The sequence below is a fragment of the Cnephaeus nilssonii genome, assembly GCF_951640355.1.
Source record: "Cnephaeus nilssonii genome assembly, chromosome: 2".
In the NCBI taxonomy this organism is placed as follows: Eukaryota; Metazoa; Chordata; class Mammalia; order Chiroptera; family Vespertilionidae; genus Cnephaeus; species Cnephaeus nilssonii.
The window spans coordinates 88,822,874-88,848,636 of record NC_137073.1 but is presented as its reverse complement, the minus strand read 5'-3'; the positions used below and the strand labels follow the sequence as shown (position 1 = coordinate 88,848,636).

The 25,763-nt window shown below is 41.8% G+C and overlaps 1 protein-coding gene across 1 annotated transcript in view; it reads right to left on the bottom strand.

The window, feature by feature from the left end:
* Positions 1–25,532, bottom strand: part of LOC307114991 (A disintegrin and metalloproteinase with thrombospondin motifs 16-like) — a gene marked incomplete at its 5' end in the record, with an annotated part of 55,722 nt that extends 30,190 nt beyond the window's left edge. Inside the window, 3 exons of the mRNA XM_079797927.1 lie at positions 17,423–17,748; positions 24,394–24,499; positions 25,269–25,532. Coding sequence (XP_079654053.1) covers positions 17,423–17,748; positions 24,394–24,499; positions 25,269–25,532 — 696 coding nt within the window. The remainder of the gene's footprint in view (positions 1–17,422; positions 17,749–24,393; positions 24,500–25,268) is intronic.
* Positions 25,533–25,763: the final 231 nt, after the last annotated feature.

The following is a 25,763-nucleotide window of genomic DNA, read 5'->3' as shown; positions in this document are numbered from 1 at the left end:
GGAGGCAAGAGAAGCAGAACTGCAGAAGGAATCAGCTGGAGGTTGACTGGAGAGTTGGCACAGAAGGGTTTGTCTTCCAAGGGGAAGACTTTTTCTATGCTTTTCCCCATTTGCATGACTCAAACAAATTCATTTACTTTGTTGAATTCTACCTGGACTGTGTGACCTGGCCAAATTGGGTCAGTGTAATCCAGTGATGGGCAACCTTTTGAGCTTGGTGTGTCAAACTTTGCCAAAAAACTGAGCATAACTCGGGTAGTGTGTCACTTTGAGGAAAAAACATTATTTCGCAAATGTTTCATCCTCAGGAGCAGCAAATGTTTCATCCTCGGCATGTGGCCGCCTCAGCGGCCGCGTGTCATCAGAAATGGCTACGCGTGTCAGCGCTGACACGCGTGTCATAGGTTCGCCATCACTGGTGTAATCACTAGCAGAGGATGGACAACAAGTGGGACTCGGATGAAGTGCCAACACACATCGTCACAGGATGAATGGCTGCACAGCTGAGCTGAGCACACCTGAGCCTTTAGCCAATCAGGCTTTGAATAAATTTTATGGCAGGAGGAAGCAGAGTTGTAATTTTAGAGTACAATTAATCATTGCACTAGAATGATCCCTGGCTACTCCAAATAATTATTCAAGACTATTCTGGAATCTATGCTTTCATCTGCTGTGTGACACATGATTTTTGTCTTAAAACCTCATAACTGAAGCTTCAAGGGTGCAGCACAGTGAATGCTCATCTTTCATCACCTTTCCTTAAAATCTGAAGAGCTCTCATATTTTGGTTTGTCATATTAATTTAATTCACTTGAACATTAAATTATCAGCATTTCTTGCCTTACCCTATGATCTAATCTTAGTACTGACATAACTTATGATTAGAGCTTAGATAAATACGATCATTTGTGACTCCCAGTAGCATGCCTGGCTGAACAACAAACCTAGAGTGAAGGGTGAGCCACTGTTGGAGGTAAATACTTCTCCCCCACTTTATCATTTCTTTAGCATGTTGGGATCCAGGAGCACTGCACTCCTTGCCCCTCACTGGTTCCTCTCCAAGGAGGAAACGCTTTATCTGCAAATTTGAACTCAAAACTGGGCATGAGTAGTATAGCCCTTTCCTCTCATGAACAGTGTCCCAGAGAAACTCAACTACTCAATGGATCTTGATCATAGGATAAGCTTAGCTGCCAGATGGGCAGCACAGGTGAGAAGCTATCCCAGGATGGTCACTTCTATGGACCTAGCACCTCCTGCAACTCAGTGCATAGGTCTAAACTGGAGCCTACTTTTAGGAAAGCCACTCAGCTGTATAAATATTCCACTTTCTCCAAACATGATTTAAAAATACATAGATCTACCATCTAAGTTACTCTTTTTATTCACATTTTGTAATTAACCGAGAATACAGGATATATGGAAAACAAAAAGGGAAAGAAAAATGTAAGAAAAAAAGGAAGCTATGTATTGGACCATCTCAAAACCCAATATTCTTTTTTTGCTCTCCAGAGGTTTATGAATTAATAGACTAATTATTATGTATACTATCCTAGCTAATAAAGAGAGAATATGCTAATTGACCCTCACACCATCACAAAGATGGCAGCGCCCACAGCCAATAAGGAGTGAATATGCTAATTGACTGTCCCACCCTCAAAGAAGGCAGCACCCACAGCCCATAAGGAAGGAATATGCTAATTAATTGTTCCACCCTCCAAGATGGTGGCGCCCACAGCCAATAAAGAGGGAACATGCTAATTGACTGCCACACCCTCAAAGATGATGGCGCCCATAGCCACAAGATGGTGGTGCCCAGTCCCCTCAGCCCCACCGAGGCAGCAGGCACACGGCAAGGCCAGGCTGGCCTGGCCGCTCCACATGCCTGCCTCTGGAGTCACCCAGTCCCCTCAGCACCCCAGCCACCCAGGGCCAGCCCGAGGCACAGGCAAGCCTCGGATGGTGGCTGCCCAGCTGATGCCCAAGGCATAGGCAAACCTCAGATGGCGGCTGCCCAGCTGCCCAGGGCCAGCTTGAGGCACATGCAAGCCACTGATGGCGGCTACCCAGCCGCCCAGGGCCACCCGAGGCTCAGGTAACCAGGCCACCTGAGGCTTGTGCTGCCGGTAATGGCAGCAGCAGCGGTGTGATGGGGGCTTCACCTTCCCCTGATCGTCGGGTCGCCTCCCACCCCTGAGGGCTCCCAGACTGTGAGAGGGGGCAGGCCAGGCTGAGGGACCCCATCCCCTCCAGTGCATGGATTTTCATGCACCGGGCCTCTAGTCCTATATAATAAAAGGCTAATATGCAAATTGACTGAACAGCGATCACTATGATGCACACTGACCACCAGCAGAGGGCAGACACTCAATGCAGGAGCTGCCCCCTGGTGGTAAGTGTGAAGCCCTGAGCTGGGCTCATGACTGGTGAGCACAGTGGCAGTGACAGTGGCGGGAACCTCTCCCACCTCCGCTGCAGCGCTAAGGATGTCCAACTGATGGCTTAGGCCCGCTTCCTGCATGAGTGGGCCTAAGTTGTCAGTCATACATCCCCTGAGGGCTCCCAGATTGCAAGAGGGCACAGGCCGGGCTGAGGGAACCCCCTGAGTGTACGAATTTCATGCACCTGGCCTCTATTTATGTATATAAATATGAATTAAAATAACAGTTACTTTGTCTTGGGCACCATCTGTGTGGCAGATAATATGCTATGTGATTTGCTCTATATATTATTCTTATCCTAATAACAAACATGTAAACTGAAGATTAATATTCCCATTTAAAAAAAAAGAAAACAAACAATTCAATTTAAAAATGGTCCAAAGATCTTAGTAGACACCTCACCAGAAAGATATACAGAGGGGAAATAAGCATATGAAAAGATGCTCCACATCATATGTCATCAGGAAAATGAAAACTAAAACAATGAGATACCACTACATACCTATTAGAATAGCCAAACTGACAACATCAATTTCATTCACTGTTGGTGAGAATCAAAATGGTGCAGCCACTTTGGAAGACAGTTTAGCTGTTTCTTACAAAAAACTAAACAAGCTCTTACTACAAGATACAGCAATCACACTCCTTTGTATTTATACAAATGAGTTAAAATTTATATTCACACAAAAAACTTTGCACATGGATATTTATAGCAGCTTCATAATTGCCAAAACTTGGAAGCAACCTAGATGCCCTTTAGTAAATGAATAGATGAATAAGCTATGGCACATTCAGACAATGGAATATTATTCCACGGTAAAAAAAAAAAAAAAAGAGCCATCAAACCATAAAAAGGCATGGAATAAACTTAAATGAGCATTGCTAAATGAAGGAAACCAAAATGAAAAGGTTACATCTTCTATGATTTCACCATATGACATTCTGGAAAAGGCAAAACTATGGAGATAATGGAAAGAAAAGTGGTTACTAGGGGTTAATATAGAGAGAGGAATGACTAGACAGAGCATAGAGGATTTTTTGGGCAGGTCAAATACTTTGTGTGATATTATAATGATGGTACATGTCATTATATACTTGTCTAAACCTATACAATGCACAATACCAAAAGTGAGCCCTAATGTAATCTATGGACTTCGGGTGATTATGATGTGTCAATGTAAGTTCATCAGTTGTAACAAATGTACCACTCTGGTGGGGAATGTTGATAATGGAGGAGGCTGTAAGTGTGGGGGGCACGGTGTAAAATGGCAAATATCTGTACCTTCTGCTCAATTTTTGTTTCTCTAAAACTGCTCTAAAAAGTAAAGTCTATTTTGAAATAAAGACTACATTCCCTATATTGTATAGGGAATATACAGCTATATAGTCAGTAATATTGTAATAACATATGGTGCCAGGTGGGTACTTGGGGAATCACTTCGTAAAGTATATGATTATCTAACTACTAAGCTGTATGCCCAGAACCAATACAAAACAATACTGAATGTAAACTATAATAAAAAATAAAAAAAGAAACAACCCAGGATGACAAAGGACACCAGGAGTGGAAGAAAGGGGGTTTCGGCTTTAGCTAGGTGGCCAGTGGCCTCATTGAGAAGGTGGCATTTCAACAAAGCCCTACATGACATGAGCTGGCTGTGAGGACACCAGAGGGAAGCCCTGTGGCTCAGGATGCTTCTGCTCTGCCAGCCACTGCTCCTGTTCCAGAAAACACACAAACTCCCTGTAGCCTCAAAGCCTTCACCCCCACTCATACAGCTTCCTGTACATACCACCACCAGACCTCCACTGGCCTGGGTCTTCCTCATCACTCAGTTTGGAGTGACATGTGAGGTATGGGGACTTGCTTGCCATCATGTTGTTCTTAATGATGGATCAGATGTTAGTCTCGGCCTTGTGGCACACGCTGTGGTGGTATAATGGCAAGCAGTGGCTCCTGAAGCAAAATATTTGGCTCAAGTCCTGGATCTGCCTCTCTTCAGAGGGTGAACTCGTGTATGTGTGCGTGAGTGTGTGTGTGTGTGTGTGTGTGTGTGTGTGTGTGTGTGTGTGTCCTAAGACCCAGTTTCTATATTTGTAAGCAGATGATACATCTACAGCTATTTCCTAGCATGGCTGTGAAGATTACATATACATATTTTTTTAAATGAGGGCAGCATATAGAAAACTGCAACAACAAAAAAAGGAGATTGTGTGAGTACAAGACTGTGCAGGTTGAAAAGAAAAAGATCAAAAGGCCAAAGGCAATGAGTCACAACAGAGCTAGACAGCCACTACCAGTGTGTCATGACAGAGAGAGTCACAGCAGATTGGGACAGCCATTGCCAGGTCCTCATGAGAGAGAAGTAAGTCACAGTCATGATGTGGGCAGGCACACATGTTTCTCATTAGAGGCCATGGGACCCCAGGGTGTTGTCACCTGGATCTATAAGCCATTGCTGAAATTATCATGTTTTTTCCACACACACTCGATCCATCCCAGTGTGCAAGCCCATGGCTTCCTTCCCTCTGGCAGTGGCAGGTTACCAGCTTGAGGCGAATTGTGCTATGAAATCATCAAGCTGACACTTAGCTCATGAGTCAGCTGTTTTTTCTATTTAGTTATGCCACTGGGTATTTCCCTTCTCCACTGGTCTTGGTGTTGATATCTAGTCTCTTTGGTGTTGTTATCTAGTGCTCTTTAAGCTGAAGGTTCCAGGAAGGTCACATCATATTCCTGTTAATCATATTAATATCATGGCATTCATTTATTGATCACCTACTATGTGCTTGCCTCTGTTCTAGGGCTGAATACCCTATTATCAATGATCCTGAAAACAGATTTGCAATGTAGGGAGTAACAGCTACAATTTTGTGGGGAAAAGGACAATCCAAATGCCCATCAACTGGTGAATGAATAAGCAAAACGTGGTAGTTCCTTATGATGGAATATCATTCAGCATGGAAGGCAATGAAGTACCACTGAACATAGCTAAATAAAAAATAAAATATCATGACAAGCAAAATAAGCCAGAGAAAAAGACCCCATATTGTCTGATTTTGTTTCTACTACATGCCAAGGAAAAAGAGGCAAAACTATAGAGGCAGGAACCAGAACAGTGACTGCAAGCTGGGGCTGGGAGCAGAGAATACTGCAGTTGGGCATGGAGTGGTGGGAGTGGTCTAAAGCTGGACTGTGGAGATGGCTGCACAATATCACTGAATTGTTCACTTAAATTGGTGAGTTTCTGTTGTGTAAATTACACCTCAGTAAAGCATTAAGAAAATAAGATGGAGGCTCCAGGAACAAGGGTGCACAGCTAGGACGTGAGGCCAGACCTGCTGAGTTTTTATGGTCATTCCCTCCACACCTGGGTGCTTCCTAGGTGCACAGTGGGATGAAGTTCATTCGAAGATGTGTTCTTGGAAACAACAGCCTAACAAACAGTGCAGCACAGACTGCAAGGCCATTTAAAGGTCAGGTTTCTTGCAAAAGAAAACAGAGACAAATAATGAAGCCAAGAGGATGCCTAAAGCCCCAGGAGCGTGGCAGCTGTCTGAGCTTCCTTCCCCTTGATTGCGTGGAAAATTGCAAGGCTGAGAAAAGTAATCTGTCCAGTCTCATTTCCACCAAGGCAACTCTAAAAGATGATTAAGATTTGAAATCTGTTCATCTCCTCCTCCCACTGCCACCGAACTGGGCAGTCCAAAAGAAAAGGACCACGCATGTACTTCACCTATGGGTGTCCAGGTGTGGGCACACAGTAGGCACTTCATGGATTCTCCCTGAAGAAGGGCCCACAGATCACAGTATTATTCACAGAGTCTGATAACCTTTGCATATCCAGCCATGATTCTCAAAACTTTCTGCCCATGAGAAGTATCTGAACAGCTCATTGAAATTCATGCTCCTCCTACCCTCAACCCTCGAATGTTCTGACTCAGCAGCTCGGGGGTGGACAGGGAGTTTATGAAAACAGGTTTGTTTAATAAGATTCACAAACCCACCACCAAGACACACCAGGGCATGAGTCTTGAGGGCCAAGGCCCGCACATCCTATGCTTAACTGTCATCTTTCACTTCCCAGCCAAGAGCGTAGGAAGAAGGACACACACAACCCCTCCATTTTTGTCAATGTCTATCATATATTGGCTGGCTTGCTAGGACACAATATGACTTGGTGTAAAGTTTGTTACTACTAAGCTTCCTTCTGTTCAAGCAATGAAGTGTGACTTTAGACATCAATATTTTCTGATGTTATGTTAGTAAATATCAACAGCAGTACTAAGTACAACACTATCCATTAAGTGCACTGGAATAGACTTAAAGATGCCTAATAATTGCTGTTGTAACATAGGGCCTGGGGATGGTCATTTATACCAACACTGTCTGTTCTTCATGACCTCTGTTAGGCAAGAAACATTCCAGGCAGCTTCTTTAAACATCTGTTACTCTGGATACCAAATTTGACCATTCACAAATTCCAGCCTCAGTTATATATATATATATATGACTGCATATACTCTCATACACATGTCAGAGTCACAAGGGGATTATAAAAGTTATGACCAGTCCTATTCCCAGGCTGCCAGATCAAATCCTATAATCATTATACAATGTGGCAAAGCATATTCAAAATGGTGTATTTTTTATTGCCTTCTTAATACGCTGTGCTGAAGAATCTATTAAGCAAATGCCATCTTTTTTGTTTGTTTGTTTGTTTGTTTGTAGAAATAAATTAGTCCAGGAGAACGTAGAGGTCTTCAAAACAGCACCAGCACAAGGGAAGAGCTCACTATTGGAAAGCTGTCGGGCAGGTCCATCACTTCCAGAGGGAAACAAAGGAAGCAAAAACAAAACAAATAATGAAAAGAACAGGCTAGGTTGGTTCCTTAGTGTGATTCACAGCTGGTTTGTCTAAACCATCACATGGCAGTCAGCTGTTACCTTTGCCCACCAGTGAGGAAAGAATTCGATTCTCACTGTGGCTGAGAGAGAGCAATTCCTAATAAGCTTGGGCTTGGCTTCATCCTCCTCTTCTGTGGCCATAAAAATAGTGTGCAGCCCCATGAGGGGTAAACAGCCATCCTGCATCACGCAAATACACGGTTCCATATTAACTGGATGCTACTGCTAATTTAGGCTCCTCAATCCATTCAACCACAAAATATCCCAAAAGATAGATGAGGGATATCTACATGATTTCTTACATATTTTCTTCAAAATAAAAATAGAATATCCTAAAATCAGTTTTCTAGTCATTTCCAAGTGAGACATTCACTTCTCTTGGTCAGCCAATGATGGCTAAGATCACAATGCTCTCTGAAGTTGCCTTTCTGCCAATTCTCACATTCATTTCTGACTCAGCCCTATGAAAGGGAGTAATGCTGTTGTAAACACTGTTGTCTTGTCCATTAGGAAGGCACAGTGCCTGCTACTGAGAATTAGGGTGATTAGAGAGACCCACCATTATTTCAGTGGGAAATTTCTGTAGCCTTCCTTGATTAGTGTTGGATTTAAAAAATATTTTAAACATATGTTCTCTGTCTTGTCCTCTCTTTCTGGTCCTTTGTCACCAAATGTTATAATCATGTGAGCTGATAACCATTAGAGCTATAAACCCAGAGCTATAAAAGCCCTCACCCACAAATTTTCTGGAGGAATCACAGTTTTCTGAGTGAGATGGTACTGAATTATTGCACAGTTGTCCCCCTTGCAGGCCTCAAAGTGATTAAAAGCACAGGTTTTGTACATCTAAGTTTTTTTGTTTGTTTGTTTTTTACTGACAAGATCCAATGTTGTCCAACCAATCAATTAGACTCCAAGGATACGGATGGCAAGTGACCCTGGAAGGAGACCAGGGTGCTGTGTGGAAAGCTCATCATTTGTTCTGAGACCCAATAGATGTGCCTTGGAATCTGGACTCTGTCCCTTGTTAGATGGCAGCTTTCGGCAGGCTACATAATCTGTCTGAGCCTCAGATTCCTTTTGACAAAATGGGAGCAGAACCTCTTCTTGTATTGCTAATAGAATGAAATGCAATAGTAATGCATGCAATTAATTTGCTTACAAAAATGCCCAGCCTGGCATACAGTAAGTGCTCATTTTAATACCAATGTTCATCATTATTTATAATGGGTATATTTTCATATTTCTTGAAATCATTCAAATTGCATCACTGACACATACTTTAACATATATCATCCTATGATAAAGAAGCAGAATTCACCATATGTTTGTTTTGTAACAACTAAACATGGACTAGATTGCAACTAAGTCTTCAAAATAATGACACATTGAGTACATTAAGCATTGAAACAGTTTTAACTCCAATTACTTGAGTACATTAAGCATTAGAGCAGTTTTAGGTTAAGAATTTTTCCCCAAAGCTCTGGTTTAGGTGTTGGAGAAAAGCGATGGGTAGGTGAGATAAGCAACCTTTGCGTGAAACCATCACAAACCTCCTCATTGTCTGGTTACAGTGAATAGCGGAACCACCATTTCCAAAGAACCACCATAACTGAAGCATGTCAAAGCCTTAAGGATGTGTTTACTTTTCTTATGACAGAAAAATATTATTACAGGCTACCTTCCTGGGCAAGAGCTATAAATGTGTGCTGTGAGATTATTGACATAAAAAACAGCAGAAAGAATATGTGAATGGAAAGTGAATCAAAGCACTATAGGAATTTGGGAAGTTAACTCATCATAAAAGAAATTCTGCATACAGGATCCAACTAAAATTATGGCAATGACAACCAGACTCCCCTCATGCATCTTTGTCTCTATGTCTAGCCAAATATAAGAATAAATGATCTATTATGCTTAGTCTATAACTTCATGCACATGTGCATTGTATGTGCAACAGCCACGTCATGGCCACTGCATCGCCTGGAGCTGGTCACACCTTTGACCAAGGGTAGATGAAAGGGCTGAAATCAGAGAAGGAAGTTGGTTGGGGTTGACTTTGAAACTAAGATCAAACAAAAGAGACATCTTGGAAGTTTCCAAATCGAATCCATTTTAAATTGCATGAGGGTGAAATTGATGAGGGTGAAATCTAAACTGTGAATAATTGCCAAATGAGATGATTAACTTGCAAACTATACAATAGAACATGATACAATGTCAAAATGTAATTAATATGGTTGGCCTTCATAGTTGGGTAAGGATATTGGCTAGAATGGATGTTAATGCCTGATTACAGTGTATATAGTAATACTTTTATTATAGCATACATATACAATAAGATATGTAATTATTGGGTATATATGTAACCGAGGACTGCCATTCAACAATATAATTTTAAGTTATGGTTCTTAGGACATTTTTACATTTAAATTGCAATCTGTGAGACTGTCAAATTATTCTCACTAATTTACTTCATATTTTAAGACACAGGTAATTTTAAACACTGTGTGTCCCCTTATACAAATAGGGACACAGGCATCCAGGAGAAGTTAGCCACTCTGGTGAGGCTAAAAGCTGTATTTGCCTTCTTTCAGCCACTCGTGCACACATGTGACACAGGCCTGAGGTGAAGCTGGATTTGCTTAGTTTAAGTAAGGAGTGCATCCATTATTCTAAGTAAATGTAAAATTTTGCATGACCCAGTCAGTATTTTGAACCCAATTTCAGAGAAAACACTTGTTTCCCATAAAGTCATTGCACTGACCACAGTCTGGGTTGCAGTCATTCTAAGACTTTAGACTTGTTCCCACCGCAAATACGTGGGTGTCAGTATTTCTTCTAAAAATTTAATAAACCAAGTGGATCTAGTCCTTCCTCCACTGGTGGAGGGTATGGCACATGTATTATTATATGTTTTCAGAGGTTTAATAACAAGAAACTCAAAAGTGGTGGGGGTTAGTGAGCTCAACTTTATTTAAATGTATAAACTCATAAACTACTCATAAAAGACAACATATTAAATTATTAGAGGCAGAGGTAAGAAATTATGATTGCAATTCAATCCAAAAAAAGTTTTCAAGTAGTAAACAAATAACTACAGTGTGCATCAAAGCAATAGTCAAAATTAATAGTGATGATACTGAATAGTGAATAAAAGGCTGCCTTATATTATAGACCTTCTTAGGGAACACATACTGACTTATGTTTCTACATATGGCACACTTACACGGCACAGCCCTTGCATATTGCAACATCTAATATTTAGTCTCCCAACTCTTCTACACATACTTGTACATCTCAACCAGAAACAGAACTGTGATATAAAACATCCTAGCTTCTCTTTTGGCTTAATTATTCTGCAATCCATCACTTTTTGTTTTATTACCTAATGATGACCTGCAAAGGGAATAGTTAAGACTCCCAATCTGCAGTTAGAGATAATCTATGCACATAAAACAAGGTTTATAGCTCCTTTGGCTGCTGCAGGGGGAATACAAAGTCAAAATGTCAGCTGTTCTGGGCACTTCCCTCATTTATGGTACTTCACTAAGCACAAAATAATCTCCCAGGTGTTGGGAATAGAAAATTTTCTATCAACCATGTGGGCATAAGCAATGGTTCTAAGAATTGCATAAACAATGCTCTTGCATTTTAAATTGCTTGCTCAAATGTTATGTCTTTTTATCATTCTAAAGTGCTTTCAATAAATCACCTAAAAGTTTCTATTGTAACCAAAATATGGTCTAATCCTTTCCCTACCTCATCTGTGGGGCTTCTCTGAAGGTCAGTGTAACTCCATCTCTTGGTTCTTTAACTTTACTTGAACTTGCTTGTATTACAACATGCACAGTTATTCTCTAATTAGATTTTAATCCAAATTACATAGCTTAATAATGGGGGTAGGAGGAAGAAGACAGATACTTGCTCAGCCCTTAGTATGCACCAAGCACTGTGCAAAGGGCTTTTAAAAATATATATCCATAGTCTAATTTAATCCTCATGCAACTATATGAGGCCAGTGTTATTTACAAATTAAGAAAACTGGACTGTACAGTGGTGAGCCATGTGGCTAGTGAGAGACATTCGATTTGTCTGACTCTAAAGGCCATTTTTTTCCCCATTGTATTTCCCATTTGCTTATTTTAAGAAGTTATTTTATTCTGTTTCTTGTTTGAATGTATAGGCACCTTTCTTTGCATGAAAAGAGTTCATGTGTGTCTGTTCTTTTATTTCTCAGAGTAACTACCACAGCCTTTAAATTATAGGTGCTCCAAAATGCTTGTTGACTAAGTTGGTTCTGGATTTTGATAAAAACAATTACTTAATATGTTTATCTTAATAAAATAAAGTAAAATAAATATGTATTATTTTTCTTATTTTATAGTGACACCTTTTTATCTCTGAAAGTTAGTACAGAATAAATTTGTTTCATCACTTTTTGTGAAGAATTTAGGGTGGTAAGAGTGCCATTTCTCAGAATTCTGAATGTGCAATAGACAACCCACCCTTGTCATAAGCTTGAGAATCAAGAAATATGTCCAAGAAATGGAGACAATGTATCTGAGCACACACTAAGATATAAAAGGCTAAGCAATGAACAAATGCCAGTTAGTTTCTTGAAACATACTTTATATAAATTGCATCATAACCTTTCATTGCAACATTTGCTATTTAGAATTTTGTTTAGAGATTCTAGCTACCCTTTGAAAAAATTGCTTATAGGGTTATGACTGGAAAAGTACTCACTTGCAGATGGCCTTTCCTGAGACCATGTTAATGTGAAGAGCACTTGGGCTGTGTAAATATGCTCCCAAGGCCTCAATAGACTGGCTTGGATCTGTGTGGTGGTTGTCTAGGAAACACATGCTTTCTAAACACAACTTATACAGCACCATTTCTAGACATGGCTATTTACAATCACTGCACCCTCTGTCTGGATACAAGGATTCTCTCCAGCATTAATGAAACTAGTATTTGAAACTATAAACTTTCATCTGTCCATCCATTCATTTATCCAATCATCCATTCATCCAACCACTCTTCCTTCTACCATCTACCCAGTTACTTCCATGGGCAAGGAATATTGTTATGTGCTGGTGGTCTGAAGGGATCATTCATTAAGTTTATAGTGCTGCCCTTAGGATGCTCACTGTATATTATGAGGGAGGGGTAAATACTAACTTAACAATTAAATTATAATAATTAATTTCAAGGAGAAACCCAAGGACAGTCATGAATGTATTACAAGGGAACCTACCCTTGCTTAGAAGAGAAGTATGACTTCTGGGAGTAATTTTCCAATTGAGACCTTTAGCCAGTTGAAGAGGGGTGGGAATTGTGCTCCAGGCAGTGAGAACAGCATTTTCTAAGGCCCAGAGAGGGTGAGGAGTTCAGCCTTATTTGGAAAGAAATAAGTTGGTGCTGCTTCAATCTAGAGAGTTTTCCTTATTCGATTGGAGTTGCAGGTAAGGGCAAACCTCCAGGGCATAGTCAGCCATATGAGGATGTAAGGGTTTACTCTGAGTATAATGAGAGCATAACGAGTAGGATAATGACAAGATCAGAACTCTGCTTTTCAACCTTCATTGGGGCATCTCTCTGGTAACTTCTTTATATATTGACAGTGAATGCCATATTGGATACATCGATTTACTGTCAATTAACTATACCAATAGACTTCTTGTCTTCTCCCTATAAATTTCCTACCTTCTCCTTGTGAACTTCCTGTCTGCCCACAGTGAACTTCTTGTCTGATTCCTATAAACTTTCTGCCTGTTCCCTGTTTCCTGTGGATTTCCTTTTGGTTACCTGTAGACATTCTGTCAGCCCTCTGGATTTCCTGTCTTCTTCCTATAGGCTTTTAATCATCTCCATTTTACTTCCTATCTATAAGGAAAGTGAAACAAAATCATAAGTTTTATAATTAATTTTCTCTAATCATCTAATTTTTGTTTACAACTAATGGTAAACTATTGGAAAATTATTTGGTCCTTTCAAGTATAAAAGTTTATCTTATAAAATGTTCCTTTGATCTATTTCTAGTGATTAATAAATTCATTTTTATAAATTTAAAATTTCTAACTATATTTTTCTTAATTAGCAGAAATTTATTAAATTATCAAGTATTTTTATTCAGTTCTCCACCCTCACTTTTTATGTTTCCTAATATCCACAAATTTTGGTCATACTTTACCTAAAAACTTTACTTTTTCTATAACTCTCTCACATGTCTTTCAAGGCTGACATATTTTCCACTGGGTATACTATCACCAGCCTTTTCAGATAGTGACACTTCTCTTTAAAGTTCATATTATCTCTTCTGAAAATCTTCATGTTGATTCTTTCTTTGTACTCCCATTTTATTTTTCTAACTCATGAATATTTTTCAGCATCAGTTGAAATTTTGGCAAAATTTCAGATAGTTTCCTAGGATTTATTGGGTGCTTTAGAGAAACTCTCAATGACTAAAGTTTCCAGAGAATCCCTGGAGTTTGTGGCTGGAAATAAAACCTTGTATAATTCAAACCAGGGTCCAAAGTAAGTCTCCAACCAAGTGAGGAAATTCTTAAAGAGACCTGAGAAATGTGGCATTTACAAGTATTCCAAAATTGTTAAAAATGTGAATAATTACATATTAGGAGAAGTGATATACCGATAGACTTCTATATCACTTCAATATAATTCTATACATTAATACCATAACTAACAATATGTTTTATGCAAGAGGAACTAAAGTTCATTCAGATTTGTGCCAAGAATTTAATATTATTATGGAGTTGAACAGTACAATATTTAAGATGAAAATTTACTACAGAAACTTAGCAATATATTTTAACTGCCAGCAGAGAATGAGTACACCTGAAGATAAATCTATAAAGATTATGCAATCTGAAGACAGAGGAAAAATAATGTAGTAAAATAAATGGAGCTTGAGAGAAATGTTGGAAATATTAGCACACCAACATATGCATAATGGGAGTGCCAAAAAATAAACACAAAGATACCCATATCAATACATATCGTAGTAAAAAATGCTGAAATACAAAGAGAAAATCTTGAAACAGCAACATAAAAACTACAGTGAGACAAACAGCTGACTTCTAATTAGAAACAATGGGATCCAGAGGGCAGTAAGATGACATATTCAAAGTACTGAGGAAAAAACATCACAAATACAACAATTCTGTCAACCAATAGTCTCTATCCTATCGAGTAAATTAAAACCACAATGAGATACCACTTCATGCTCACTAAGACAGCTATGATAAAAAAGATGGACTACAAGAATTGGCCAAAACGGGCAGAAATTAGAACCCTTGTACATTGCTGGGAGAGATGCAAAATGGTACAGCCACTGTGAAAAACAGTTTGGAACTTCCTCAAAATGTTCAACATAGAATTCCCATATGACCCATATGATCCTTAGGTATAAACCCAAAAGAAATGAAACATATAGCTGCACAAAAACTTGTAAACAAATGTTCAGAACAGCATTACTCAAAACAGCCAAACATATTCCACAGTGTTCCTCAAATCACTTATTAGAGGACTATAGCAATATGTTCCCAAACTCCATATCTGGTAACCAGAAGAAAAACTATTTATCAGCTTGGAAATTGCTAATTATAAACTACTTTTTCAAGTTGAATGATACAACATATTAAACTCTTATTTAAACAATATATTTTCACTTAAAGGTAATAGTTCCATACTACAGATGAAATCAGAAGAATGGACTATTGGTTATTTCCCATCATCAGGGATCTTGTTTTCAAAGCGCTCTCTACTAGGGTCTACAAAGGTGTGTTAAGCTACAACAAAGCAGATAAAAGAGAATTCTACTGACTCCAGACTCCCATAAGATGGCTGGGTCAACTCGAAACCCTGTTAAAACAAACAAACAAACAAACAAATAAACAAACACTTAACTGAGATCTACCAGGAACTTAATTAGAATCTGAAAGAACCAAGAACAACAACAATAACAAAAAAGACCCATCATCTAACGTAAAACACATGCTAGTTTTCTTTATATGTTAACAGATTTGGAAGATGAGGGCTGGGTAACCATCAATCAGAAAACAGATAACAGACTTGGCAGCCACAGGAGGGACATTCCCATTCAACATTTTTTTTTAATCTGGCTAAAGAGAGAGGACTTCTTTATCCTCCCTTTTTCTTCCTTAAATATGCCTTTGATTTGTCTTATCATATGGCAAAAATCCCCTGAACCTCACACTCAAAAGTCTATTTGAGGTCATGTTTGTAATGGCCATCTACAGACAAAGTGTCAGTGAAGTCGGAATTAATGTATTTGGAAGATTAATGGTGAAATCATACAGATTTCTATTCTAGTGACCAAAATATTAAATTCCAGTGTTTATTATCCAGAAGAGGCTTTTTCCCTATTCTTTTTCAATTCTTTATCTTTCATGTAATTGCAATTTACAACTTTCACTGTTAACTCTCAATGAGTTTAAAGAGAGCCAGAAATCTCAAAAATGCTGCCAGCTAAGGCAATTCATGGGATAGACTCCAGGCACAGCTCAGAGGTCCTGGGAGAGCCTGGTCTCACAGAGACCCTAGAGCCAATGAGCCTGCACCCCTGCTGGGTTATTGGGAACGCCTTGCCCAATCTCTGCAAAGGAATCCAACCATACTGAGCTCTGAAGGGCATGGCACATCTCCCTACCACACAGATGGCTTCCATTTCTGGTCTGAACCCTTGTTGAAGAAAGCCAAGGAAGAGTTATCTTCCTTTAGTGCATTATGTGAAGAGGTTAGCCCAGTAATTAAGATCTATTTTTCTTGGGAAAGCATGGAAGAAATCAGCCACACTCTCTTCATGCTTAACAAGTTTGCCAAATAACCACCACCCTATCCTTGGCCACTCCTTACTGTATCCATTCTCAAACCAGAAGCCTTTTATAAATGAAAGGAGACATGAGACCAGCCCATACCGAATTCCCCTAAAAAGCAGAAGTTAACATTTTTAAAAAATATGAACAGGATTTAGCATTTGCAAATATTCAGTACTTAAGAAGTTGGTTATGAATGCTCTTTCAGCACCCACTATTCACATACATACACAAAATTCTTCTGATATATAGTCTGATTTCCCTTTTTCAAAAAAGGGGAAGAAATTCAAGGCAGACTTAAAGCACTTTCTAGATATGTAATAAGTGTTCAAAAACCTGTTTGCCAAACCTTTAATATGGTCAAGACCTTAAGGTATTTGGACCACACATTTTCACTCTAAGTTATATCTCTGTGTGTGTCACTGATTAACTTATGCTAAGGAATCTAATAATATTTTCTTTCCTAAAAATATTAAGATATTTTAAGGAAAGTCAAAGACAAACCATTAATATTTCAGCTTAGGTCAGCCTGAAGGATACTTTCCCAGTATCTTCTCAACTTGCCCAGATGATGCTCACTCTAGGAGTCCCAGCAAAGGGGACCACATGAAGTACCTAAATGATGCTTAATGTCTCAATCTGATATTAAGAAAATGGGGGATGCACCCATAGAACCATCAGTCCGATAAGATTAGCAATGCCCTGACATGAATTCATCAACCCATTTGAAATGAACACACAAGTGTGCAAGCATGTTATCCTCTTCAGAATGACAGAAATGCTTTCAAGCAACTGATCAAATAATTGCCATGGCCAATCAGCTGAGTACTGCATTCTATTAAAAATTAGGACACTGATAATGGACCAGCAGTTAGAGTGCAGCCATCCTCAGATGTCAATGCCTTCAGAGGTGGCCATAAATTCGTAGTCACAATTTTTAAGGTGCAGTGTTTTCCCACAATTATTCTAGAACAGTAGAGGCAACAAAAGGCTAGACATGTGTGTGCTATTTTCAAATGGGCCAAAGAAGGCAGCATGACGTATTTTAAACTGATTATTTGGCTATTTTCTCCAGCTTTTCAGATCAAAGAAGTCTTCACTGCAATAATAGAAGATCGAGCTCAAATATTTTAAGGGAAATGGGTCATCTTTCCTCTTTCACACATCACTGTCTCCGCCACCTCATTGTAGGCAGCAAGAGCTGTACTCACCAAACCTTTGCAGGTTGAAAGAGCCACTGAGGAATTTTTGTGGGATCGTAAGGAGCCTTGATAAAAACAGAAATCCTCAGGTGGGAAAGCCTGCACTGACTTAATGCCGCCCTTTCCCAGTGTCTGTACAATGAATCCAGGAGCCACCAAATTGCTGGACGTCTTCAACTCCATGTGGAAGTCGTGCCTGGAGCCTTTCAGCCGCAGGTGAAGAGAGTCCACTCCAGGCTGGGCCAGTGCCCTTTTCCTCCTCTGAGGGTGTGTGATTTCGTGGGACACGTAGTTGCCACTGTAGTCAACCTCATAGGGAGACACCAGGTCATATTCTGAAAGTGGAAGAGTAATTTCAGAATTCTCAAAAAGAACGCAAAATTTTTCAAATATAACCTGTTACCAGATGACACTTTCACTCAGTACAAAATGATGGAGGAATTTTCAATATCAACCCATCCACAAGTCCCAACTATACAATGCACAAAAATCACAGATGAGGGAATACTTTAAAAGTGGCCTTTCAAAGGGAAGTCATTGCTGTTCCTAGAACCAATCCAGCAAATTCTGTAACACTTCAAAAGGAAAACAGATGGTAAGCTAAAATTAAAAAATTGACTTTGATTATTATATTTAATAATTTTACTGTAATTTTTATAGCAGTAAACATTTCTTTAGTCATATATTTCAGTCTTTTACAAACATCTTCATTGTGCTAAGAAATGTTGGCTTAATCATACCGTCAAATTTTCAGAAAACAGTTCAAAAGACAAATATGATGGGCATTCTTTGCTGCTTATTTTTTGATAATTGGTTACTAAATCAATGAACATCTAGGAGAAAAGGCAGAAGGCACACTTGCAGTTTTCCCAGATGTGAACATTTGTAAATGTTTATTTGTGTATTTGCTCCCAATGAAAACCACTGTTGATCCTCCAGTTGGCCTGGGCTCTTAGTGCTTGATCCTGTTTCACACTCCAGGGCCTTTCAAAGACATGTGCCACACTCCTCTTCCCACTGGAATGTACAGTATTTAGCCAAAAACAAATTCAAATAAATGATTTTTTTTAATCAAGAAAATTCCAAGGAGCTATCAGATTTCTGGGCACCCATATAGGTCTGCGGAGCTTCGATCACAGACAGTATTTACAATTGCACTCCGGGTACACCTGAGTCACTTCCTCTCTGTGAAAAGTACAGAGAGAGGCTTCCTAGAAATGTAGTTTTCTTCTCCACAGAGTGTCTCCCTTATAGAAAATTGCTTATTTTTATTTTATAGCCAGGATTTGTTCTCTCGGTACCATCATTAATGATATCATCTCTGCTCTCCAAAGGTCGGGAAAGTTGTTGCTATCCCAAGCAGGACAGGTCTTTGTCTAGGAAGGGGTGGCTGCATGCCAGGGGCAGCTCTCCCTGTGGGGCCATCCTCCACACTCGGAGCTGGGCTTTGAGACCACGTGAAGCTGCATTTGTCTGGCTGGGGTCAAAATTTTCTTAGTTAATGACGTGTTAGCTTGATTTACACCTTTCAGATACTTAAACAATAGTATATGTGCCTCCATCTGCATGCTAGTGATGGGCCTGCACCCGCCCCCCAAGAGGGCCTACTGCCTACCCCACATTTTTTCTAATGATCAGAAAATAGCACCTTAGCTTGCCAGCGGGCCTGAAACAGATGTTAGGCTGCAGCACTAGAGAGGGATGGGAAGATCTACCCCTGCAAATTCTTCAAAGACCTCTTGCATGCCTAATGAGACCCCAATATTAATATTCTCATACAGACTCTAATGATATATATAGATATATATATATATAGATATATATATATAGATATAGATAGATAGATAGATAGATAGATAGATAGATAGATAGATAGATATAGATATATGATTACCAATATATGCCATTAGGAGGCTGTTCTGTTAGATGCTTAAAACTGGGGCTCTTTACAGCCTTTATGTGAGCTGAGCACGGTTCTTGAAGTCATAAGATAAAATAAAAGATCTCCCTACAGAAGTGGCATTTATTCACAACTGAACAGTACTCGAGTAATTATTTATTTTCTGGAAAAAGAAGGTTTTATTCACAAATGAAACTGTCCACATGTCCCTGTGCTGTCGTGGCAGATAGCTGTGGTTACATGGAGCAGAGTGGGTGGCAGCCAGGGACAGTCAGAAAAGGCATGCCTCAGGTTTGGGAGAGGCAGAGGAAGCCAAGGATGGAGTTCCCGTGCTGAAGCCCATGACAGGTGAGGGTCTGAGGCCAGAGGGCCAATCTGAACAAGAGGCAGAATAACTGAGGCCGTGGCTGTGGTCTCTGTGACCCCAGGTTTCTGTTTCCTCTGCTCAAGAGCTTTGGTGTACGACCCCTCTAGGCCCATTGCTGGGCCCACAGGCCTGGCCCTATATAAATGAACAGGCACTTTGAGGGTGACTGATGAGATGGGCTATATGCAGATTAGACAGGCAGCAGGTTCGGGCAGACAACATGATAACCAACCATTGAAATATATGTCAAAGCAGGGCACTGTGGCATAGGGTAAAATACATGGAATCATTTCATAATTTTTAGGAGAATGAGGGAGTAAAACAAACCCAGTTAAATTGTATGCAGAAAGGGAAAACATGTCAGGATTGTGTGTGTGGCATAAGTATGTGATCACAGCCTGAGCCATTCTGAAAGACAAAAGTGAAAAGTGCATGCCCAACCTGCTTTCCCCCTCCCTGGATTTCTGGACTAAGGGGACAGGCTGGTGTGACATGGCCCAGTTATCACCTGTCATCCTGCACTCCAGGGCTCTCAGGAAGTACTATCCAGTCACTACTAGCCTGACTCCATTGCAACAGAGGCCCTGGAGTGAGGACAGAAGCACGTGGACTGCTCCAAACACTGGCTAACCCTCAAATTTATTGCACGTAAAAAGATGATTACCATTTTTAAAAATCAAATTGTTTCCAGATGATATAAGCCATATTCTCACGACCTTTATTTTGGATGGCAGATATTATCTACTTTTTTAAACGATGACTGATAAGCCCCTTTTATATGAACACATGCAATGTTGTGCTGATAAATGTGTGACAACCAGATGTCTGGGGGGGAAACAGGCTGGTTTACAGCATTTTCCAATTTCTCTGGTGTAAATACTCCCACCATGGCTGATTTTAAGTACCAGTGTGTGAAAACACTGAACATGGAGTTTAGAAGAGATGCATAGTAGCAGACCGTTACATAGTATTTCCACCTTATTGATGCTATACAAGCAAATCCTATATAATAAAAGGCTAATGTGCAAATCAACCGAACAGCAGAATAACCAGTCACTGTGATGCGCACTGACCACCAGGGGGCAGGCGCTCAATGCAGGAGCTGCCCCCTGGTGGTCAGTGCACTCCCACAGGGAGCACCGCTCAGCCAGAAGCCGGGCTCATGGCTGGCGAGTGCAGTGGTGGTGGCGGGAGCCTCTCCTGCCTCTGAAGCAGTGCTAAGGATGTCCGACTGATGGCTCCCCATGGGGAGTGGGCCTAAGCCGTCAGTCAGACATCCCCCGAGGGCTCCCAGACTGAGAGAGGGTGCAGGCCGGGCTGAGGGATCCCCCCCCCTTGCCCCGAGTGCACAATTTTCATGCACTGGGCCTCTAGTAACCTTATAAACATAGACAGACTCATAGAGAGCAGGCTGACAGTTATCTGGGAGTGTTAAGGGGCTGGGATAGGTGGAGGGACTGAACAAAAAAGAAAAATAAGAGAGAAAGAAAAAACTCATGAACATGGACAATAGTGTGGTGATTCCTGAGGGGAGGGGTGGTGGTGGGAGGTGGAGGAGGTTACAGGGGGGATAAATGGTGATGGAAGGAGACTTAACTTGGGGTGGTGAACATGCAATACAGTATACATATGATGTATTGTGGAATAGTGCACCTGAAACCTGTATAATTTTGTTAATCAGTGTCACCACTAAATTCAGTAAAAAGAAAAAAAAAGCAAATCAACGTGAAAAAGGTTATAGCTAAAGAATTCAATGAATGAACAAAATAACTATAGAATCTCATCATACATTTATTATTATTTGGAGGGCAGTTAATATGTAATTGCAGTAAACTGAAAATTCTAAACTAACTTTTCATCTTACGTTTTAAGATTATAACCCCCAAACGATTGGTTTGTGATTTTGAGAAATAGTCAATGTGATTCCTGACCTTTGAGAAACCTTTAAATAAGACCTTGGTCCTATACAGATTTTTTTTTTTTTTTTAAGAAGGAAAAATACACATGGCTGCTTCAGTCAGTACCCTGAACTACTGGATGTCAAAAGGTTTTTGACCACAGCAGCCAGCCTAGGAACACTTTGGTTTCAAGCGCAGGGCATGGGGTGTGGACCATCTGTGCGTGTGCTAGGGCCGAGCTGACCAGCTGCAGAGAGCTGGTTTTGCACACTGTCTCCTCATTCTGTGTTTAGTGATGTCACATCGCTAGCCTGAGATCTGCCATGATGGGAGTAATGACCCCATGTTAACCAGCAAACGTTCCAAATCAGAGCTCCAAAGAGCCTCTTGTTAAACATTTACACCACTGGGCCAACCTGAAGGACATTGCCCTGCCTCCCGTGATGTGAATGCTTGAATGTAAATCAATATAAACTTCCACAGCACAAGCACAGACCTATTATGTCCAATGAAACAAAGTTCTAAGGATTTTTTAAACCTTCCTAGGAGCTTAACTTACTCTAGAATTAAAAAGTTAGCAAATCTGTGATATGTCTCTGCTCTAAAAGGAGCCACAATTTTTATTACAGTGGCAAATTTGTAGGAAAAAATCATTCAATAATAGGAGGAAAAGCAATGCTAAATCAGCCAAAATAAAATGGGTGTTCCTAATGTTTGAAAATAGAATTTATCTCAATTTAGTTACCCTTTGTGGCCTCAAAGTGTGTATGGAGGCATAATTACTTCATATAGCTAGCAAAACTTGCAGTATACCAGTAGTTTGAAAATATGTTTTAAACAAACATTATGATCAAAAGAGTTATTTCAACTTACATAACGGATGCCTGGATTTCCAACAGTAAACTGACCCCAGCATCACCCACAGTGTACTCTAGCTCTGCTGTTCTCTATGGAAGCAGGTAATACTGCTGAGGAAAAAGATTATTCTTTCTGGTTCTGTAAAAGCCGCCCCTGGACACTCACTCTCTCAGCTGAGTCTGTTATAATTAAGGACCTAAAACAAATGCAGATGAGGATGAGGGCAGTTTGTCCACTAAGCTGGACTTCACTGATGATGGATTGCACCTGCCCCTTCAGGTTCTGACCAAGCCAGGTGAGTGGCTGGCATGGACAATCTGGGCTGTGACGCCCGCTAAGGTGCCCCATGATGGAGCTGCATGCCAGCCAGCTGGGAGTCCAGCTCACAGGGATCTATTCTCCCAGGGTTTGGGAAAGCACGCTTAGGCAGGATGTCTTGGCTGCTCCTCCTGGAAATAAATGGTTCTCTGTCTATAAAACTCTTATCTTAAAGGAAACTTAATCAAGTACTCTGAAAATCTCCCGAGACCTTTAGGAATTTTCATAATTTTAGAGAACTAAAGTTTTTACAAAAATCTTTTTTTTTTAAGTGTGGGGGGCCAATTAACTTCTAATGTGGGTAAGTATATTGCATAATGCATGGTAAGAGACGACTAAGGCAACCCCAAGTAGGTGAGCTTTAAATACACAGTGAAAACTGAGCTTTAAATAGTCTATATCATTTACATCTAGCGCCCTCTGGTGGTCCCGGAAAAGGTCCTCTGTTCCCGCATTCATCTGTTTTATCACTTTATATATGATTTACATCTTCGTTCAGAAGGTGTCATTAAAAAGAAAAATTAATTCTGACCCGAGGATATGTTTTTTAATTGATTTGAGAGAGAGAGAAAGTGAGAAGGAGAGAGAGAGAGAGAGATACATCAATTGGTTGCTTTCTATAGTGCACCAACTGGGGATTGAACCCAGACCTGGGTGTGTCCCGAGACCAGGAACCAGACCTGTGACCCTTTGTTACATGGAGAGGAGGCTCCAACCAACTGAGCCGCACTGTCCAGGGCCAAAAGGAGACAATTTCAACAGTAAATGCAGACATTAAATTACTATCTTTATGTAATTTTATCAAGGTGAAGAAATAACATTCAGGTATTTTGAATTATTGCCTCTTTAATTTTCTGAAATTATGCTGTGAAAATCAAAGCTTGTTCTCTCCTCTAAAAGTCATTTTTTTTTTCACATTTAAGATGACCGTTCATTGTTGGAAATGATGTGAAGTACTCACATTGAATAATCCCCAATGGATTGGGTTCAAATAATAACCATCTAGCCACTGATGTTCCACACCTGCTTTCCCATTCACCCAGGAAATGTGAAACTCCCAAATGCTGTTTGTGAAATGCTGCTTTTGAGCCGCGGAAGTAAAACCACGCATTGCGAAAGGGTCAGGTTTGTTTTTACCACAGATGGTGGCACAAGGTATGGACATTGCTTATGATGCCACACTACGCTCTTGAAGAGCGCCAACTGTGATCCTAAGATGGTAAGTGCTGAGCAGAAATGACTACCTCTGCCTCGGGTTCTGAGTCTAGGATAGAGCTCAGGTTAAAAAGCAGGAGGGGGTGGGGAGAGGCGGAGTGGAGAATTGAGTAATAGGCTCTTTATAAACATTCTCCGATGCTCACATTGATGCAACCTCTAGATTCCTCCTTGGCTCTTTCATGTTTTAAAATAAAATAGTATCCCCTTGCCTTTCCCTCTAGTGTTGGTGGTAATAACGCTGGAGAGTTCTTGCTGGTTCACACGGAAATATAACGTACGTCTTGGTGAGAGTGGACACAGGTGCTCCCTCACAGGAAGCAGAGGTATCTTAGGAGAGTTCCTAAGTGATGAACGTTCGCGGCGCCTTCTAAAACAGCGTTAGGGGTCACCAGCGGCTACCGAACCCCGCTCGCGGACTTACCGCCCTTTTTCAGCCAGGCGGGCCACTCCGCAGGCCCTGGAGGACGCCGGCTGCTCGGGCTCCCAGGTGAGGCCGCTGGGGGTCTCCAGGCGCACGCAGGTGCCTGCTGGAAAACAGCGGCGACACCTCGGTCAGACTGGGGGCTGCGCGAGGGGAGCCGCGGGGACCCTGCCCCGCCGTCGGGGACTCACCTGCACACCCACCTGCACCAGCAGCAGCACCCAGAGCGCCGCGCAGCCGGGGCCCCACATGGCCTCACCGCCCAGCGCGCCCCACGCCCGTCGCCCAAGCAGCGCCCCCGAGGGGAGAAAGCACGGCTTCACCCGGGGGAGCTCGGAAGGGTCCAGGACCGCGTGGTGGTCCCCAGCCGGGCGGCGTGCAAGTGGGCACCCAGGACCCGATCCGACTGGAGTGCAGGAGCCTTCCCCTCCGTGACGCCGCCACCCGCGAGGGGCTTTTACTGCGGCTCCGCACCGCGCGGGGGGCGGAGTGGCGACCGCGGCTCGACGGGGGCGGTGCGGAGCACCCGCCCGCATCGTGGGAGAATGGGGGAGGGTGTTGGAAGGAAGGCAGGAGAGGACAGGAGAGGGGAGGGAGAAGCGAAGAGGACGGGGGAGGGGAGCAGAGGGGGGAGAAAGGGGAGTTGGAGAGGAGGGGAGAGAAGGAGGAGGGCAGGAGGGCAGGAAAGAGGGGGAGGGAAGAGGCAGGGAAAAAGGGGTGGAGAAGGAGAGCACTGAGGGCTGGGAGGATCGGGATGTTCGCCTGTCCGAAGTCGGATCCTCAAAGGGCGCCGGTGGTCACGAGGGTGGAGAGGGGCTTGGAGACGCTGGGCAGGGAGCAGGTTGAATGGACCACCCGTTGCCCTCCAGACCTACTGTCTGGCTACTGGCCTGGCCGCGCTTAGCTTCTCCGGACCCCCTTCCTGAGGGCTTTGCCTGCGCAGAGGAAGGCGCAGACACCTGCTGGTTGGAGTGAGGCTGGACTCGCCCGGGCCCTGCTGGGTCCGCCCTCCTGCCTGGTGGAGAAGATGGGGTGCGGTCTGGGGCGCCCGAACCTTCTAGGGAACGTGTGGATCTGTGTGTATGTGCGTTGCTCTGGGGTTTGTGAGGTGATGAAGAAGCTCCCACTTCCCGCGCCATCTGCCCGGGGATGTAACTGCGCTCCTGGTCCCCGGGGCCTAGGCTGCCTAGACTGGCCTAGCCTGGAACTGCCCGTGCAGGGGCTTCTGGGTGCAGCCTTTGGATCCCAAGGAGGAGCAGGAGGTCGGCCACAGGCCTGGCAACAATCCCAACCCTGGTTCTGCATCTCTCCACAGCTTGTGTGTATACATGCACGTGTGTACGTTTCAATGTGAACGCTGTGTACATGAA